Source organism: Myzus persicae, unplaced genomic scaffold (assembly GCF_001856785.1).
Source record: "Myzus persicae strain clone G006 unplaced genomic scaffold, MPER_G0061.0, whole genome shotgun sequence".
Lineage (NCBI taxonomy): Eukaryota > Metazoa > Arthropoda > Insecta > Hemiptera > Aphididae > Myzus > Myzus persicae.
Window position 1 is genome coordinate 62,921 of NW_019103882.1, and position 22,445 is coordinate 85,365.

The 22,445-nt window shown below is 29.0% G+C and overlaps 1 protein-coding gene across 3 annotated transcripts in view; it reads left to right on the top strand.

The window, feature by feature from the left end:
- The first annotated feature begins 3,043 nt into the window (after positions 1-3,043).
- The window catches only part of LOC111035843 (myelin regulatory factor-like protein), a 32,833-nt gene continuing 13,431 nt past the window's right edge, over positions 3,044-22,445 (top strand). Inside the window, exons 1-9 of one of the 3 annotated variants that reach the window (XM_022317635.1) lie at positions 3,044-3,568; positions 15,858-16,174; positions 19,235-19,331; positions 20,844-21,050; positions 21,117-21,190; positions 21,284-21,463; positions 21,619-21,780; positions 21,899-22,088; positions 22,298-22,391. In XM_022317635.1, the coding sequence (XP_022173327.1) occupies positions 15,934-16,174; positions 19,235-19,331; positions 20,844-21,050; positions 21,117-21,190; positions 21,284-21,463; positions 21,619-21,780; positions 21,899-22,088; positions 22,298-22,391 (1,245 nt within the window). In that variant the 5' untranslated portion in view covers positions 3,044-3,568; positions 15,858-15,933. Of the gene's footprint in view, positions 3,569-7,218; positions 7,539-15,857; positions 16,175-19,234; positions 19,332-20,843; positions 21,051-21,116; positions 21,191-21,283; positions 21,464-21,618; positions 21,781-21,898; positions 22,089-22,297; positions 22,392-22,445 lie in introns of those variants that run through there. The other 2 variants (XM_022317634.1, XM_022317636.1) reach the window with 2 other exon arrangements.

Consider the following 22,445-nt stretch of genomic DNA (forward strand, 5'->3'; position numbering starts at 1 on the left):
AATGTATTTTTGGTTCGGTTTGTGTTGTAACAAGATTTTAAGGCTGGTAGGTACACGGCGATATACTGCACTATAATACATCACGATGCCTACAACAGTGCTGTAGTAATAACCAGGTTGAAATAAATGTGTAATTTAGTTCGATGTGTTGAGGTACAATGGATCTATAGTTGTAGATTTTACTAAAAATTCTTATTGTGGTAGTGGGGTAAATATAAATTCAAGATTGAGGGGCTCCATCTGTTCTTGCTAATTGAACAAATGTTAAATTTATTATCTACTACTTACTGGTTATTGACAACGGGATTACCAGTAAAATACGTCAAAATTCCGACAGGAAAAGAAATAAATGAACCACCAAAATTTTTTATTTTTTAAGTTTTTTAAAATTATCCTGAACCCCTTAAAGAAATGAATTTCTGACCCCTGATTTATACTTACTCTATAGTCTATACTGGGGATGCCAAATATATGGCATGCTGGTTAAATTTTAAAGGTTCGGGGAAACATTTTAATTTCATTGTTTGAACTTGCATTTCATGAAAAAAATCTTTAATATTTTAAAAGCTGTTAATTATAAAAAATTTGGAAATCACTGATTCAATGCTTGCAGAAATAATATTTTGTTTATTTGTAAAAAAAGGTTCATTCCAAAAATAACTCAAGATACATGGGCACATGAAAGTATATTTTTGCTATTAATTAATTAAAATCAAAACGGACGAATAATAAATTGTTGCATGAAGGTATAATGCTATTTAAGTTTCATTATAACATATAAGATTTAACAGAATACACAACTGATATAAAAAATGTCAATTTTGTTTAGTTGTTATCATTAAATGTTTGAAATCAAAAGTTGAAAAAATTAGATGCCCGTTGCACCCCTCGTTTACATTGCACGTGACTTTGGATAAGTACTTACTCACGGTTTATTATTGTTATAATTAATGAATTTATAAATTTATATATTATATATCGGAATATTGGAAACAATGGTTTTACTCAAATACTTTATAACACTACAGATCATAACCTCTCAAAAATGTAATATCTATAATATTATTAGCCTGAGACTGAGGACTTCTCTATAGTAGGTATTTTAAAAAAAATCAAAATATGTATGCACGTATACATTTAAAAAACAAAAATATGACCTAAGTAAATTTAATATTTAAAATATGATACACACCTAAATTATAATAGTTAAATGAAAAAAAATATATTTTGATTAATTACCCAATAAAAACATGGAGAATTAATTGCTTTCGTATTTTTCTTCATTCCCTTTAACGCGATAAATTATGACAGACAACTGAACTGCACTTCCTACACACGTCTAGGTGCTATCGGTTAGATATAGTGAATTGCATAACCGATAATTTATAGGTACACATTTGGAAAATAATATTTATATACAGATTGTTATTATGTTATAGCAAGGATTCGGATTTGAAGGTAATATAAAAAATAATAAGAGCACTTAAAATGTAAAAAAGGTATTTTAATATTAATATTTATGTACAAAAAAAACTAAAAATGTAAAAGGGTTTTAACAATTACCTATCTAATTTGTGTTAAAAAAAAAATGTTCGACCTTATATTTCGACAAGCTGTTTTCGGTAAATCATTGGTTATTGACTGTTTGAACTTAAAATATTTTGTGTATAACAAATGACACACCCATGTGATGTGGCTATGTGAATACTTTCTACTATATTCTAGTCATTACAAGTTTTTGTAAGCATAACCTCTACAACGTGTAGTTTTTGTAAGATTTATTGATTTGTACCGTAAAAACAAATAAATTTATGGGGATCAAGTGATAATTTAAAAAAGTAAAAATAATGTTTGCCTTTCATCATAGAAATGAAATGAAACACATTTTTTAAAAGAGTTATTTTTCTATTTTTATCCAAAACAAGAAGGCATTTTTCTTCAAATCTGAACCATAATTATAACATTAGGTACCTATATCTATTTTATCTAGTGCCGTATCCAGATATTCTTTCGGGGAGAAGTTCATTTTTTTCCTGTAGTTTTTGAAGAACCTCCTCCCTGGTTACGGCACGGCAGGTTTTATCTAATCTCAAAATATTACAAATTTGTAACCCATAGTATGCTCTTAATATTTTATTTAATATAATATTCGAGTAGCTGCAGGTATGCATTTATAAGCAATAACGACAAAATATGCAAGATTATTATTCAATCTTAAACATAACCTCCGCGTGTCTCGAAACATATTTATACATCCCTCAAATATTTGTTCTGGGACTTTTCTAGACAAACGCGAATAAACTAGAAGTCCTCGGTAATAATTATTACAAATTAATACATTATATAGACAACTCCGGCGAGTACTCCAAGCCTGCTGCGGGCTTATACAGTATAATATTGTATCTACTGAACGTCATTTGAACACGATCTTCCATAAAAATAATTATTTATTTTAACATTACAACGCACATAGAGTTGTAGTGCTCGAGTATAATACTATTATTAAGTGTAATCATATTATATAGGTGGATAGGTAGGTGCTCGCGAGTATGTCATGCCTATATATTATAATATACGATCGTACGCCTGCCGCCTGTTTAAATACGTTCGACGAGGTGGAAGGGGTTGATGGGGTATAGCGAGGGGGGTTGGCAAGTCTCTCGTAAAGTGCGTTTACCAGGTATATACTGCATCGAAACACCATAATATAATAATCATATCGACGTGTGCTCGACGAGCGCATAATATAATGTACCTAGTTTTATAAGCGCGGCGGTGCGCGGTGCAGGTACCTACATATATATAGCGACTGGTTATATATTATATTTAAAAAAAATAATTACGACGATAATAATATAATGTCGTCGCCGACCTGCTGCGAGACGAGAAGCGTGGGGGGGGAATAAATAAATAACAGAAATCGGTTGATAGGGAAAGCTCGCCGCCGCGGTCGTGATGCGCTGCCGAATCAGGTATAGGGGCGGATTCTCCGTTATCGAACTGCTGTACGCGCGTGCACTGTGTTTACCCGACGCGGCACTGCAGAACGTTCTGTTTGTCGTCAAACTCGATCTGAATAGTAAAAAAAATTAATTTTTACACGCGTTTATTGTACTATCATATCACCGCACAATCGCCGCCGCCGCCGTTTTGCATTCGCTAAAAAATTTTGAACATCAATAACAACTTATAATAATACCTACAACAATGATGAAATAAAAACGTTGCAATATTGCATTATAATACCGTTACAACAATACCATGTTGTCGTTGTTTTTGTTGTTGTTGTTGTCGTCGTTACATAGCCGCGCCGCAGTTTGTCGTGGTTTTTAGGTTTTTTTTTTCAAAACCACATACTCATATTATATTGTGAAACAATTACGACACGTGCTCTGTTTTTTCTCTCGCGACTAACGTTCGGAAATTTTAATCCGCGGTCCGCGTTTGCCATAGTAATAATATCGTACCGGCCAACCGTCTACCGAACGCACCATGCCGCGCCTATTTCGAACGTCCGTCGGTCTGCGGGACCGGTGACTTGAACACCGGACGTTTCAAAAACCAAACGGTAAGAGCACGACGATGACGATGTATTTCGGAAACGTAAAAAGCAGTTGTCCCGGCAGACGTTCCCATACGTGACCTTGGAATCGAATAATTATTGTATTTGTATTAGGTATTAAACGAGTTTTCGGACACGTCGTACGATATATAGGTAAGGTATACCAACCTATAGCAACATAACAACAAACGGTAGGCATATGCGGTGAAGTCGCAGACGACAAAGTTACCGGGTATACTGGATTGTACCACGCGAGGCCCAACTCTGATCTTCGTTGAGTTATTACGTATAGTAGAGAGTTCGACCAAAATCGTAAAAACGCTTAAATTATGATGATTTATGAAAAATCTTTCGTGTTTTTATTCGTCGCAATTAAGCATATTATAGGAAAATGAAATTCTCGCTTTTCCATTGTTTTAACGATGACCAATAAGACAAATTAACGTCCAGAGCAAAATATGATGTTTTGTTGGAGGACTATAATAGTAAAATAAAAAACCACCTACCAACCAATGCCCGATGTGTTCGGTATAAAAGATCGATAAGGAATGCATCTACGAACAATTATTGCTGTGCCCTGTGTCTTGCACTCGCACCCATCGCAGTCCACTGCACAGGTCGCGGTATAGTTTTTATAGCCGTATAAAAGAAGGTGTGAAGGGCACGCAATGCCATGCCTATAATATCATTATTTATTATATTATTCATTTTCGACCACTGCAGCGGCCGAGTGACAGAAAATATAATAATCATAAAATAACATCATCGCGACGGCCAATAGAAATTTATTATTATTAATGTATACCTACACGCGCAAAGAGAGAGACTCGTCGTGTAGATCGGCCCGGAGAACTCGTCGGTAGAAACTGGACTCGCCAGCGGGATAGACGAAAATTATAATAATAATATTATTATGTTTATTCGGACGGGCGTGGAGATAAGCTCGCTTAGGAATCCCAACCAGATGTGCACGTGCAGTGTTGTGCACTAACGTTGGAATTTTTTTTTTACCCATACTACTCGTGTGTACCTATATAGCTTACTTGGCCTATAATACGCTTATAGGCCGACGTCGCTGTCAAAATATCTACATTTTATAAACTGCATTATTAAATACACATTATAATGTAGGTAGGTAGGTTATAGGTACATATCCATTGGGCATAGATATTTTAAACGACGACTGACTCTACGCGATACGAACGAAACATATAACGCTGTCGTTTTGTTGAGGTGTCAGCTAGGTATACGAACGACAGACTTCTAAAAAATACTTTTGAAATTGTTTTTAAACACAGATACAAGTACAGCCTTTCAGAAATTATTTGAAATTTTTTTAAGAAAAAGTATTTAAGAACAAATACAAAATAAAATCGGCATGTACCTATTTCAATACTTTTCAAATATTTTTTTTTAATTTTACTTATTTAACTGTACAAGTAATTACGATAGTAAACTTTTAACTACTAATTCAGTGTTGCATTGTCAAAATTAAGTTTCATTACCTACTTAATTTTATGATGAAAAAAGAAAATAAATAAAAATGGGTAATATTTTAACTAAAAAATGTTTTAGTATTAATTACTAAACAATAAACGTTTGTCAATGAAATATAAAATAAAAGTTTAATAATTTGGTTTTAATCATAAACACAATAATATACTGATTATCAATAAACAATCTGAAATGTCACAAATAATTCTTTTGAATTTTGAAAAGTATTTGATTTTCAAATACATATACCTACTTCTTTGAAGACATTATTTAAATACATTTACTCAAATAATTTAAGCACTGAATTAAATGATGTTAAAAATGTATAAAAGTTGTGCGTAGACAAGTTAAAAAGTTAAGTTAAATAATTAGTTAGTTGCATATCTAAAAAAACTTATTTGCATTTAATTTGTATTAATTTAACTTTCAACATAATTGATTTTTATTGATATTAACTTAATAAATATGATCTACTTTCAATAAAATTCAATAGTTACGTTAATTTATAAATAATAAAATAATAAAATAATTTTTCATGGTACATGAAGCTTAACCGAGCTTAAAAAAATTTGAATATTAACTTTAAACTTTTCAATTTTTTTATCAATTTAACTCAACTACTTGGCTAGCTTTGCGTATATTATATTATACTTTACAATGTGCGGTGGGTATTATAATATTCTATTTATAATGTATTTATTTTCCTGAAATGCATAATTTGACAAATCCGGGAGCTTAGACGGTTTCATTCCACCACGTATATACTGACTACTGGTTATTATTATGTTATGCATCTAAACAGCATATTATACGCTAACTAAAAATATTGTAGACGATAAAAAACACTTATTTCCTTTTGTGTAGTTATAATTATTAGGGGTGTTTGTATTACAAGTATAAATATTCTTATGATGTATATCACGAATATTATTAGGAGTACATTTTCATAGCAATCGCGAGGTATTCGTCGTTTCGAGTCGATCGTATTTTTCTTTTATCAATTTGAAACCGTCTTGTTGCTTAATAGTTATTACTAGAAGTCTAGAACAGAGGGCTTCTAACTTATAAAGTTCTCAAATATGAATGCTCTTAAACGTTCAAAAACAAAAATATGCTCTAAAAAAATGTAATACACAAAATACTAAATATATTGCCTAAATACATTTATTTATTGGAGAAAAAATAATTAGTAAAAACTTGAAAAATTAATTGCTTTTTTCTTCGTTTCTTCTAAGCAATAAATTATCACCAGTCAACCGGTCAACTGGAGTTCATATCCTCCTGTGTTATCGGCCAGATGATGAATATTACCTAACCGATAATATTACTATTAAAATAACATATAAATACTGGTTTTGAAAATTATTTTTTTTTTTACACAGAACGTTATATGTCAAATACACACTTATATTTAAACCATTACACCCATCTATAATATCAACATTTTCCTAACGTGTGCTATTTGCTCTTAATTCGTATAATATAGGTACCCGAATATGCAAAATACATTTCTAAATAATAAAACCTCTTCATCGTGTTACGAAAAACATATTTATACTTAACTCGAATTTATCAGGGACAAATACAAGAAAAAAAAACTACAAGTGTTCGCCTCTACTTACACCTAAGTCAAATAACATCCAGGCGAGGGTTTATTTTTATTTACTCATGCATTTACCCACTTATTTTACTTAGGTAGGTACCTATACTACACCCAACGTACATATTTATACATATTATTATGATATAAAATATATATATCTACTATACTATTATTATTATAGTATCGAGTTCAAGTCGTCGAAATATTTTTATTTGTCCGCAATCGTTTCGTGCGTCGCCCGCCTATACGATTCACGTCGACGTGCCGTGATGTAGGCAATATACACAATATCATAAATATATATGTATATATACAATGCACCTAAGTGTGTGGGCGTGTGTGTGTGTGTGCGTGTGTGTGTGTGTACGACAACGAACCATTTAATGACCAAACGTGTTTGTTATTGATGATGATAAACGGTCGCATCTATGGCAACGGGCGATGATGTTATACCTGCGCTACCTATATATATATATATATAACAATAATATCGTGTATTATTACGACGCCGGGATACGCAAAACGAATCGCTAGAATAATGTGACTACGACGTGAAACCTATTTTCCCCGGTGTGTTCCCCGCGCGCGCGTGCGGGGTAAAAAACACGCGTCGCCGCGCCTCCGGCCAAAGTATAATAATATTATACGACATATCCGATACATAAGTATGACGTTCGGTTGAAGAGTTTTTTTTTGTTTTTGTCCGTGTGACACGTTCTCGAATAGTCTACAAAATAATATAAAAGCCGTGTCGTTGCCGCGCAGAAATCGTTTCAGCCACATGTATTGAGATGATGGGTGGTGGGTACGTGATATATAGAGGTACGTCGAACGACCACAGGACGATGTAGCCCGCAGTTGAGAATAATATGACAAATCGTGAGTAAATCATAGGCATCTAATATACATTCAACGATTAAACGGTAGTTCTATAATAGTATAATACACTAATTAGTAATTATAATAAATAATAGGTATCGGTGTATGACTATATTCACTACACTACATAAGATACTACTTTAATAGATTTAAAAATATTATCCAACGATTACAATTTATTATTGCCGCGACCCGTGGCGTATATAGGATTTTTTTCTAGGGGATAATAATAAGACGAAAATCATTTTGCACATTAGGAAGCAGAGGGGACTGAATTCCCTAGGATAATCCACGGATCTTATAATTTTAAATTTCCAGTATTGACAATATCACCAACACCATCAACAACACTTTTCTATTAAATAGTTCCAACAAAAGTTTTTAAAGAAAAATAAATTAAACTAAATTAACAGAGGGCTTGAAATCAGAATGAAATTTTTGATTTAAATATTTAAATTTCGATACTTGTTTTTCTGATTAAAATTTAGAACAATACATGGTTATTATAATTTTATGATTTTTATATTGTTTCAAAATGTTGATTTATTTGTAGGTATTATTATTTTTGATGTGGTTTTTTTACATAATTTTTTTTTTTCGACTTAAAAGGTTTATATTACATTTTTACAATTTTAATTTAGATTTCTGGATGGATGAACAGCGAGAAACTTATCATCGTTTCCGAGGCTGTGTAATAGGCATAAGAAAATGAAATATCAGTGATTTATCATTAGTCATAACTATTGTTCGGGACTTTTTGCACTTAAAATTATCGAAATATGCACCTAATTTTTTATTTTGTTTTTAAAAAACGTAAGATATATTATAAATTATTATTATAAAAATAAAAATTTAAAAATTAAGGACGTACTTAATATAAGAAAAATAATTTTTACACGGGTTACTCATCTCCATCTGTATCAACCTAGAATTCATTAGGTTTTACCACAACTACACGATTGTCGATAAAAAGGTTGATTATTAAGCGATAAAGAGACTATCATCGTAAACGGACGTACGTGTTAGATACGACAGACTAAGACCATCCAATTATGATTTTTCCCGACAATTTTATGTTTATAAAAATATAAAAATGTGAAATATGTTAAAAATTACTCAAATATGCGCTTTTCTTAAAATATGACGAAATATGCAAAAATATGCAAATTCAAACTTAGTATTTAATTTCGTCATTTCATATTACACATTTATAACTCACTTAGAATAGACTACGACTACTACAAAAAAACATGCAAATGCAAGAAGTCCCGAACCCTAGTCATAACTCATAACCTACGCATAAGCAACATAATATTATAGACAGATCAGCGTTTTTGTTGGATTTTAAATTTAAATAATTTTTTTTAAATTTTAAATCGATTTGTATATTAATATGTGAAAATATAAAGTTATTTATTAATATTTTGGTGAAAGTTATTAAATTCGATTTTTTTTCAATTTCATTTTACGTTTTGAATACTAATTTAAAAAAAAAATTGATTTTGATATCACTTTTGATTTCTTAGATGAATTTAATGATTCTCATCGTATTAAAATCGATTTCAAGCCCCGAATAAACCAAAAAGAAAAGGCTCTGGAAATGATAATATATCACCCAGATCACCCCGGCATAAATACACAACTGCACTCCTCGACTATATGCAATATGCATATTCTGTTGCATTTCGCATGTGGTCACGTTATATAATATATAATATACATCTATATTCAGCGGTGAATTAGCTCACCGGGATACCGGGAAAGTTCCCGGTGAGCCGATCTTCATATTAAAATACTCTGTGCCTACTTGAATTACAAAATTATTTGATAATATTTAACTGAGTCGTAATTGTCGTATAATATTCGTACCACGATTGTCTGCACTAAGTAGTACACACGAGTTCATTGTTTTATCTATCAACATTTTTTAAAATATGTTTTAGTATTTTATATTCTAAGCAGATAATGGATTTATTATTGACTTTATAGTGGTGTATTTAAATTTTAAATGAATAAAATTGTGACTCTAGGACATGAAAGTTAATCTAATAGGTAATTTGGGTGGTCATAAAAAGAACTTACGTACTCCCTACATTAAAAGTATACAAATAAGACAATTCTTTAAAAAAAAGGATTTTATGTGGAAAACGATTATTAATTGTTAGTTATAATATATTGGGTGGGCTTATCACACGGTAATTTCTCCGGCCAAAATGTTTAGCCAACCCGGTACTGTCTATATTTCTGCAAGATATTCATAACAAATAAAATATTTGCCCTCGGCACTGCACTTCGTTTAATCTTTCTCTGTGATATATACTACGTGGTTATGTGGATATCAAGTATACCACCGAAATGAGGTATGTTCATAATCAGAGCTCAGATTAAAAAATTAAAAATGCATTTTTCAGTTTCCACAAAAAGTTGTGGGTACTTAAAATAATATTTTTTTTTTGACAACTTAATAGAATTGTTATTTTTAATGAATATTTAAAGGTTGATTTATGTAAAATTAAAAAAAAAAACTATTCACGAGTGATTCGATCAAAAACGAAATTTTAAAAACAATTTTTTGTCATTTTCATACAACAAGTAAAAAATCACACAAAATCAAAAAAACTTATAAAAGTTCTCAAAAAATCAACGTTAGAATAGTATGCACTAGAAACACACTAATTAAAAATTAAAAAGCATAATGTCAGGCATTCCAAAAAAATTAATTCTTGTGCAATAAAATTGGAATCTTATATTTATAGTGTATTAGCCAATGCATAATATTAACATATGATATAAATGTTTTCGTGTAAATTGTGTGCATTTTGAAAAATAATTTTAGGTGAAACTCAAGTCCGCGTTACGAAAAGTTATATGTTATAGAGTATAGACTGCTGTCTGCTGTAGACCTGCAAGTTATCAAGTCAAACCTATGGATTTTAATTAAAACGTATAAACAGTTTGTTCCCAAATTGTATAGGTAGTAGGTACTAAATAATAATTAAATTGTTTAACTTTGTCTATTACCTTCTTCTTCTGCAGTTCCGCAACGATATAGGAATAAACTCATATATCGCGTTTCACTATCATCGTGTGGACCCGGCTTAACACAAGTGATGTTGTTATACTATAAGATACTTATATACCACGAAGTATATTATATTACATACTATATGGAGTATAGTGTTGTATAATATATCAAATCCGTATATTGCCACTATGTACAGTATAATATATTGTGTGAAAATCTATTATAAAGATACAATACTTGATTTTTTCACGAACAACAATATAATATTTTAAAATGTTTTCTAACAAACAGTATTTCCTAAAATTATTTTTAAAAAAAAGGCCAGTGACTTGACTGCCCCCCTCCCCTATAGCTGCAAATGGCACTGAGCTTATAATAATAATTTATAACAATACAAATTTACTAACCATAAAAAACAATAAAATAGTTTTTAAAAAAATGTTTTATTATCTTATATATTATAATGCTATGCTATTAACCACATCTTTAAAAGTCGTTAATTTTGTATTTCGTTTGATGTCTTAAGTTATTGCGTTCAGAGAGTTTTTAGGGTCTAGACAATATATATATATATATATTATGTTCAAGGGAAAATCACTGTACCTACTCGTAGAAGGTGTAATGCTACAACTGAGACACAATAACGGTCTAATATCACACAGCTGTGCACACATAATAAACTTGTCAATTACATGACCTCAGAATGCAGGAGCCTGCAGGAATTAAATAGGATATATTATAATTTATAAATTTGGTAGAATACCTTATGGACGGACGTATACACGCGACACATGTGATACACGCATGAGGATATTTAAAAGAACATTTGGTCATATGCGTAGCTTTAGAGAGGTATTGTCGGCCTCACTGATAAATAATTATAAAGCACTAGTGAATCTGAAAACTTATTTTACACAGATACTTAAAAAGTTTTTTTCTAAATTTAATTATTCATTTTGTACACAACGCTTAATAATTTGATATTTCAGTGGCTGACCGGACCCCTTTCCTATATAATTTGCACTTTGGTTTTCGATCATGATCTTTCCCCTATTAATTTAATACGTCGGTCCAACATAATGTGTCACCAACTGTCGGTAATTAGTACAGTCAGTTTAACGATATAATGCGAGTAGTCATTAAACTAACTATTAAGTGTCTATCCAACAATGAGATTCCTAAATAGTTTTTTCTAATATTACAATAATTAATAAAAATAAATACACGGTTCATAATTTGTGGATTTTGTATAAACTCATCAAAATTACGAAAATTAACAAATTATTTTGTTGTTAGAAATTCATTAAAATTTTAACTTTAATATACAAAGCTCAAACATGTAGCATAACATTCCTTATAAGTGATTCAGACTGGAATGAAAAAAGCTTAAAGCCACATTAATTTTTCATGAACATAACATGAAGTTTAAATTTTGATGAAATTAACTAGTCAAACGTAAAATAACGATTACTTCTAAAATGGTTTGTGTTATTTTGCATGCTTGGTGAATAACCTTATATATGCGATGTGTTTGGTAAAAATTAGTAGTACTACTGAAGTTGGTATAAGTACACGTATAAGTGTATAACTAATTGTAATATATAACTAGATTATATAATATCGTTAGGAATACATTGAGTTTAGAATACACCGTCGAAATTCGAATTTAACACATCTAATACAACCAACTACTCAATGATGAGGTAGTTACACCTTGAGGTACACTACTGCTATAGTACTGTGTTGCAGCGAGCGACTTTCCGCCTTGTTCCTCGAATTTTTAATTATATAATTTATTATTTGCAATGATACTTATTAATGTTATATTATAAAATGTAAAATATTATTGTAATTTTCTCCGAATTATTTTTTTAAAAATTAATTTCATTTCCTTATTATAGAATCAAAAAATACTACTTAAATCTTATAAGCTGTAAAATGTTTGATCGAATTCGTGGAATAATGACGAGGTAAAAGTACAGCTCTTAATAGTTATTGCGTGTTGAAGTCTATAGGAAAGACTCTTCAACTCATTCAAAATAGGTTCGTTTAATTGCTTATCAAAAGAAAAAGTAGTAGAATGAATTTTTTTCTCATTGCTGAACTGCGCTCTTAAAGAGTTTTGATTTTATAAAACCGTTAAAAATACGAAGAAAACGTATAATACACTATGGCCGTATACATCTTAAATGACTAACTATTAAAATATTATGTTCAGCAAATAAAGTAATTACATTTTTTGTATTTTTATATTTGAAATGAACAATAATATAACAATAGATTTAAATTAGCCACTTATACGATGTATAATATAATAAAATACCCATAGGAAAAAAAATGATTCAATTCATTAATGTTTTTTTTTCAAAAATTTAAATATAGGTAAAAAATATTATAATCCACTTTTAAAAATGCAAAAAAAAATGTATTTATTCAAAGTTAAAATTGTTATCATAAATGATAATGTATACCTGATGAATGATGATCATAAATTCACTATAGATAACTCTTATAAAGTTTTGTATGAGTAATTAATATTAATTTAAATATATCAAATAAGAAACTTGAGTGATATTTTTTTATAACCTATAAAAGTTCAAATAAGTAAATAATAACTTTTGCATTAAAATAAATAAATGCATTTTAGTATCAATATTTTGTTTAAAAATAACTGAATTATTTTAACCGTTGTCATAGGCTCCTGCAAAGCAGCATTAATAAATTATATAAATTATATTATAAATGCTTTTTAAATTATCTGTGTCTTGTGTCTTAGTAAAAGGCATTAAACGAAAAATAATTATCTTCAAAATCGCTGGATATTAATATGTTTGTGTCATAATATAAATTAAAAGTTGTCTGTAATATTGTCGCATAATAATATTTCAACTTTTTCAAAAGTACCGTTCAGACTTTAAGTAATTGAAATTTGTTTCGCTAACGGCAATCGAACGAGACTTTAAAGACTTTGTTTTACTCAATATAAAATTTTACTATTTATTTAAATGTAAAAATGTAATATAATATATTATAATATGCAAAATATGTAGTTATTATGGAAATACCTATGAAAAGGAAAAAAAGAATTCGAAACTAAAATCGAAAACATAACGTATGACAATATTTTAAAAGTTCATTGTTTTATATGTAAAGAGTCAACAATATTGTACTAAATACAAAGTTTTTCCTCAAAAATGCATTATAAACCGGCTATATTGTTTTTAGTTAATGTAAATATCGTTATACCAACTACGACAAACCTACAAAATTATTTGACGTATCCAAGTTTTGAATTTTAAGATACATTTAAAAAAAAGTTTTTGGTATGTACTTTCATAAGTCCATAATAAAGTAATAAAACTTATAATATTATGAAGGTTTTATTAGCTGTATAAAATAATAGAGCAAACATTTATAAAAGTTTCCTTTTGTTTCTTATTTTAAATCTAAAGATATAGTTATTTAGATATGCATAAATGCCTAGTAAAAAATAAGAATAGAAACAATATACCTTCCTGAATCAAAAATCGTCTATATTGTTGCGCAGACGTTTTAAATTCTAATCGACATAGGTACGTCATTTTATAAAATATAATGCATATTGTTTGTCTTTTAACTTTTAAGACCTGAATATTTTAAAGGCGCATCCAGTTAATTCAAGGAGTTATTAATATTTTCAGTTAATAGCTACGTACCTACGTTATTAATTTAGACACAATTTAATCCGTACAATTTCACAGTCATTTCCTTCGTTGATAACTAACACTCAGTAACTAAATGATAAAATTACCTACGACCTGGAATATATTCTCTCAAATGTTGAAAATTATTTGTGATTGAATTACAAAAATACGCGTTATGACGATTTGTCACCGGCGTTCATTTAATACGTACACAGTGAGTAATATAGGTGATTAATAAATAGATGATTTACTGGTCCGCTCGTTGGACTATGGCTGTAAAAAGAGTGTTCTTTGTATAATACAATAAATTCGAGTGTTGTTTTGGGAGTTTTTTCTAAAAACAATAAACTGTAGATACAATAAAAATTAAATTCATGACAGTATTTTTATAACTTGGAACTTGGAAGCTTCAAATTTCAATTACTCGTGTATAATATTATATGATCTTAGTTGGTATTTTTCCCGCACGTATTGAATTCAAATGGATTCAGCATGATGTGGAAACTGCACCAGTAAATTATGAGAATATTTTAAACGAAATTTATTTTGATTTAAGGTTGTACAATTAATGAACAATTATTTAGATTCAAATTATAAAAATAATTTGGCTTAGGTAATGAAAATGACTAACAGTTAGACTTGCACGTCAATACATTTTTTCCTTTATATAGTTACTATTTGGTATAAATGTATCAAAACAAAATTATATTTTTTTTGGATATATGTAATTATATTTCACGTAAAATGTTGGAAAACATATTGGTAAAAGTTTTGAATATCTTATTTATTGTATGTATTTGGGCACTTTTTAAATAGGTACCAATTTTTTCCAAAAGTTATTATAATATTTCGGATGGAATTATAAATCAAATATTAAAATAATAAATCGTTGTATTGCTCCATTAAATAATGTTTAACTTATTTTAACATAGACATATAGAATTATTAACATATTAAATGTTAATAAATCATTTTATTTATTTTATTCAATTAATTCTAAGTTTCTATAAACCAGAAGTCGATTATGATTTTTGCCAAAAGTTTAGGTAATATAAATGTGGTAGGACATATTTAGAGGTACTTTAATAAGAGATGAAATTCAAGATAAAAATGAGATTAAAGGTAAATTATTTTATCGCACGAATAATTCAGATAGACTATCGTTGACAAGGATTCCTATTTAAAAGGGAAATATGAAAGACAAACCAATGAAATTCAATTCATTAAAAATTTATCAAACAAACTATCAATGATAATTTAAATTATAATAAATAATAATTATTAGTCAAGGGAAATATTATGCTTATTTTGAATAAAATATTTGTTACATCAATTAGATGGAAGAGATGGCATTTTGAACAATTATATCGATGGATGTGACAAAGTGTATTGTTCCACACAATTATTATTATCGAAATTAGTTTCATTAACATCTCTTACGATAGAGTTATTTTGGCTTTCGAAATAGGTGCTAGTAGATGTGTACCTAATATGTAGGTACTGGGCACCTATATTAAAATATTTCTATAGGTGGTCACCATTATTTATTTTTCCAAGGTTTAAGTAGTTTCTTTTGCGCAATCGATGTAAACCCATATGAATGTTTTTCAGATGCCCGTTGACCAGTTCGTTTGTCGCTCTTCAATTCTGGTTTTAACCGGTCAGTGATCTGAAAACTTTAAACAGTATGGAGTACACGTGGACGCTGGTGTCTAACACTGACGATCAAGGTTTAGGCAGTGAAACAAGTCTGTTGAATTGTAATGTTCAAGGACCTCACTCGGGTCAAATATTAATACTCTCGAACGAGTCTAGTACCCAAGCCATACAAAATCAAACTTTACCTGATATTACAAGTCCTCTGGAAAAAGATTATGGGACGAGCCGGATACACACAAACGAGCCCAGGAAACTTCATCTCATGCATAGTAAGTGTATATTATTATTTATTAAATTTTGAATATTTTGATAAGTTCATAAAGCTGATCGAGACAATTTTTTAAATGTCTTGTCGTTGTATTTAATTGACCAATTCAGTCCGACCATAATATTTAGAATATTAACGAGTTGTAAATTTAATAAAAATGCAAGCGAATTAGTAAATAAAAACTTAATATTAAATATTATATATTATGATATAATAATTTGGAGACATAACAGTAGCACACTTAAATTAATCACGGCCTTTAATAATTAAATCAACCACGAACCAAAATCCTAACTATAAATATCTTTTCATAGTTTTTAAATGAAAAATAAACAGTTTAAATTATAAGTACCTACCTATTAATTTTTACAAAAAGTAAGCACAATATAAAATATATAATAATATATGATGATTTAACTTAATACAATAATTTTATCCATAGTTAAATAGTTGAATAATTACATTTTTTAAAGTATTTATTAAATTTAAATTGAATTCGTCTATACCACATAATTGAAGACATAACTATTAATTGTACATACATTTATTAATTCTTAACTACACTTACGAGTATAATCCTTAAGCATATGTCATGTCTGTCCGTCCATTAACAAATCTTGTGATTGTTATTACGACTTACTTGTTTACAATTAAACGGTTGATTCAAGTTAATTAATACAGTATTATTTATTGACCTAGTTAATAAATAATTTATGATGAACAAATTAATTTCTAATGAATAATTTATACAGTTAATATAATGTACCAATCAAATATGTTTGGTTATAAATAAAAGGATTGTTAAATATCAATGAAAAATGTTGAATTCCTATATTAATAAATAGGTAGTTATTACTAAGTACATACTATAATATAGTTACACTTATTTATAAGAGTTAAAGATTTTGATGAATTCATAAAGTTGTATACCTCTACAATTTAACTACTTTATTTATCTTAACTAAAGTTTCAATATTATAAAAAGGATATTTATACATGTTTAGATATAAACAAAAAAAAAATAAAAAAAATAATAGTAAAACATGTTCTATAACTTGTATCAATTCAAGCCTAAAGCCTATAGACTCAATCAACTGTAGTTTCAAATAAAGTGAAACATTTATTTTTAATCAAAATTATATTTACTTTTATTTTTCAATAATTACTTACCTATCTGAGAAAACTATAGGTGCTATAGTGTTAACAAAATGTTGATAAATGTATGATTTATAAGGAAAACCAATTACAAGGTTCCTCATTCCTAAGCAAAAAATATCAAAAATACAGTTACAATTTTTTAACCATCGATTTATAATTTTAAATGTTCACAACATTTTTCACAATCACGTAAATTGACATATTATAATGTTGTTATTAATTTATTCAATTTCCAATTTTAATAACCAAAGCCTGAAAATGTAACACAATGTTCTTCTTAAAATTTTATAACTGACATTTAGAAATATCAAGATTTCTTATTATGTATATTTTTTTTTATAGACAATTGAATTACAACTATGATGATATTAAATTTTCAAACAAACTAATTATGACTTTTACTATAATGATTTCTGTTATTTGGTGGTAATTCAAAATATATTATAGGGACATGAGGTATACCTATTATTTAAATCATCATTTTTATACTCAATTACATTTTCTAAATATTTAGACAAATTTCATCCATTTAAACTACGTATATAGAATATGTTCGCCATTCTTCGGTAAGTACCTACGTCTGTAAGGACAAATGAGTTATAACTTAAAAGTACATAAAGATACAATATTCATATGATATTATAATTTATAATATAACAATATTATGATGTTTTCTAAACAGTTAGTTTAACCTATACCTGCCATACTACTAACAGTAATATAAATAGGTTATAAAAATATATCCTTAAAAATATAGTTTGATACATCGTTTCCCCTCAGAATCGTTTTTGGTATTCAATATTCATCTTTAAACAACAATTTATCACAATATCCATTACAACAAACTACTAAATGATGAGATTCATTCGAACCTAATATGGAAAGATAGACTTCCGTAGTTTTTTTCAAATTAATGTACTCAATAATATTACATTTGTCACATTTCTTCTGCTTCGTCACCGCCACCATAATAACAATCAAATGATCGGTCTGAAATTGTGTTAAACTTATAGGTACTCCAAAATTCTTTAACACCACATAATTTGTAAGTGCAGACTCAAATTTCAATATTCAAATAAATGCTCTATTAATATTTGTAATTATTGGTTATACCTACGGTTTGTTACTAGCAATAGAAAGATTTTGGAGAGATGAATGTATTGATTTTACAATGATGGCGTGTGTATCTTTTATGTGTGTCTTTTACCACTTTCTGGAGTATTACAAAATAAAAATGCTTCAATTTTCAACTTGGATGGAGGGTTTTGGTTGAAAATTGGATCTAGTAGGTAGTTTGGATAAAATTGTCTAGACATTTTTATAAGATCTGGAAGAAACAAAAATAATTATTAGGAAACGAACAATACAATTTGACAAAATATATTTTACTTTTTTTTTTGTAATACATAACTTAATAAGAGTTAAAAGTAGAAATTTTTAAATTTTGACCAAATAGACAATAGTCTTGTTAGCAATTACTGAATGTGAAATGATTTTAAAAATAGTTTACCTTTTTATGTGCTATTTAATAGTATTTTAAATTGTTTGACTTTTTTCGATTTATGTATAACAATGGTGTATAATGTCAATATATACTGATATGTAATAAAGTAATGCAATGGTTTCGGAAAAAATGAATTAAACCAATGACCTACTGTATTACTGAAATTATAGCAATATCAATGTTCAATCAAATATACATATAATAATATGCTGATAAGTGACAGACCATCTCCGCTTAGAACCATTTAGTCAATGATTTATGATTGAATTGAATATTTTTTATTTAACACATCCACTGCAATGACCACTCGATTACGACGTATACTCAACACCTAAAATTGTACAATAGAGCAGTACCTATTTTTTCACTTTTTATGTTTTATATATATTTTTTTTACAGATAGGAGTGATTTTGTAGGCGGTATTGACAACGAAGCATTGGATTTCAGTCATTTGACCGACGAATTCATTCAAAATAACAATACCGAAGCCAATCAGTTAGTATACATAATGTATATTATATTTACCTACCTATATGGATTATATAATAATGTGTTATCTATTTATAATAGGTACTAGGTGTCTATGATATTATGTAAATATAATAAAGTATTATTTAAAAACAAATTTATCATACGTTACAAATTACAATAAGTATCAGACGACTCATTTAAGTTAACATAAATTATTCTAATAACATATTGATTGGATAAATAATTACCATAATACCTAAATTATCGTTAAGGTATTTATAAAACAAATTGTACGAGAATATTGATTATTGATTATGATTGTTACTTCTTACAAAATTCTTATCAGTCTACTTACCTATCAGTTTTTACTTCTTAGAACTTGTTTAATTGCCTACTTAAATCAATAAAAATATAACTTCAACGTGGCATTCAACTTATATCAGTTAAATATTAGCAAGTTGATACACGACTAACAAGTTTGAATTAATAATTATCTAGGTATCTACTTGAAATGTGATCAGGTACTGGCTATAACAATAATATTATATTATGATTGTCTATTGATGGTGATCTGCACTTTGTATTTCTGTAAGTCAAAACTAACAAAGACGAATAGGCTAGTTTTATATTATGTTGATATATTATTCATAAGCATAACGGCTGGTATATAGGTTCAGTTTCTCGAAAATTCCTTAAATACCTAAATTCATTTTATTTATAGGACATGTTAATTAAATAAAATGTATAATATTGTAAATGTCCGATTAGCAAAATAGGAACTACCAACAACTTATTAGCCGTATATTATATTATTATGCTTAATGCTTATTATGCATTAAAATACTCCTATAGTCCTACAATACATTTTGTATGTTATTATAATTATTATTATATTCAACTGGGGATAGTTATTACAGAGACGCTGCCAGGCGTTAGATATATTTTCAGTACATTTTAATAACACAAAAGACAAAAAACTTATATAATTGCTGCTCCTTGAGAAAATGTTCGCCTTGAGAATTGTTTTGTTCGCTTTCAAATGAATCCAACATTGATACTAATAAGACGAATACAGTGTCTGGATCATTGAGTATAATAAAATTATATTTATATAGGGATTGCTAACTTGGAGTGACTGGAAAGAGCTGTTTTTAAGTAATTAATAAGTACTTTGACAAAGGAAAAATGTAATACTAATAAATTATCTATACCCATCAATAAATAATTTTGAACTTACAAAATATAACAAAATACGCTTAAATTAAAAATATCATTATATATTTCTATACTATAATTTGTTTTTAGAATAAACTTCATAAAAAAAATTATTATGACTGAGGTAATAAAATGTTTCAATCATTGTGACCAATAAATAATTACTTATTAAATATTTTTTCAAAAAAAATCAACTAAAAATCAACTGTGGACTGCCATTATGCTGTATATAGTGTAGTATAGCATCCCTGACATAAATAATGAGTGATACATTTAGATTATTTTTTTTGTCGCTTTTATACCTGACTTTTGTTTTCAAAGATTCTTTCACGAAACCGTTGAACAAAACGATCACGTGATGGTTCGAATAAACACACCATACCAACAAGAACAGCCTCAGCTTTTCTTGAAAAACGCATCGATACCACCGATCGCCGACTTGTCATTCCACAATAATACTGTTTTGTCCAATGCCGGTTTGCCTAGTAATAAGCCGATCAAGGATAAGTCACACAATTATACCAACAGGTTCGTTCAGTTGTTGAACGCGTTTACGAATATTTACTATTTTTTTTTTAAAATTCATTCACGTAGGCACAACTTACCGGAAAGTCCGCCAGACTCCGAGCCACCATATTCGCCGGCCGATGGCGTTGGCCAATCTCCACGTAAGACAATTTTATTTAATTTTATCCTCTTGTCATTGGCAATTATCTTGTTTCCGAAAACTGTTGAATTTTCGGGTTGTTTTTAATTTCTAGATCGAAGAACGCCGAACTTGCAATGTCTCATATCAGCCAACAAGGGTCAAATACCGATGAACCCCGGAACCACTGGGCTCTATCAGAAACAGCCAGTAACCACTAAAATTCCACACCCGTTGTCAGTCCAACCTTTGTTGATAAACCAACAGGGATCATCGTCTCACGTGACACACTTAGGTTGGTACAGCTTAATTATTATATAGTTGAAAGTCGAAGGTTTTCAATCTGAGCTATTTGTTGATGCCTAATGCCCTAACGCTAACCTAACTTGACCAAATAAGTATTTACGTTTCCGTTACAAAGCCCTCGTTTGTCATTGTTGACGGTTTTAGATTTTAATCAAATGCCGCCTAACGCAAGGGAAATAGAAATTCCCGAACCTGAATACACGGACTTGTTAAACGTAACTGTGACGGAAAAGAAGCGAAAACTTTGTACTGACATTATTGGAGGAAGTACCGGTGGTAGCAACGTCCGTGTCAAAAAAGAAAATGGTAAACATCTTAACAATAATATGATTTAGGCATCGCCTGTGGTCAGTCGACTTGGATATCAAAATAAGCCACTATAGGTATCCACGACGTTCGCAACTTATGTTCACGTTATGTTTAGAAAATTGCGTGAAAAAACCCGTAACCCATGTGTCGCCGTCGGGAAGATCGGTTTGTAGCGAAGACAGTTACACGTATCAGGACAGCTGCGAATCGGGTTTGTATAACGACACGAGTTTTCAGTGTATCCGCTTCCAACCATTCCAAGAATCGTCATGGAACACGCTATGTGATCACTCTTTAAAAGAACTGTACGTATTTAATATGCAATGCATATTAATCTGTACGATTGTTAATATCATATTACATATTATTTTCAATTAATATTGTTTTCTGTAGAAATGTACTGTTTTATGTACGTCTGCATTTATATAGTTATTTATTACTTTAAAAACCTAGAAAATGTATCATTTTGTTTTAAAAAAAAATGTAATATCTATATGTTTGAAATATATTTTAGGCCAGTACCACATTATAGAGTGGATGCAGATAAAGGCTTTAATTTTTCCAACGTTGACGAAGCATTTGTGTGTCAAAAGAAAAATCATTTTCAGGTGAATATTATTTTTTAAACAGTTTTTTTTTTAGGAACAGTTTTAAACTGAAAC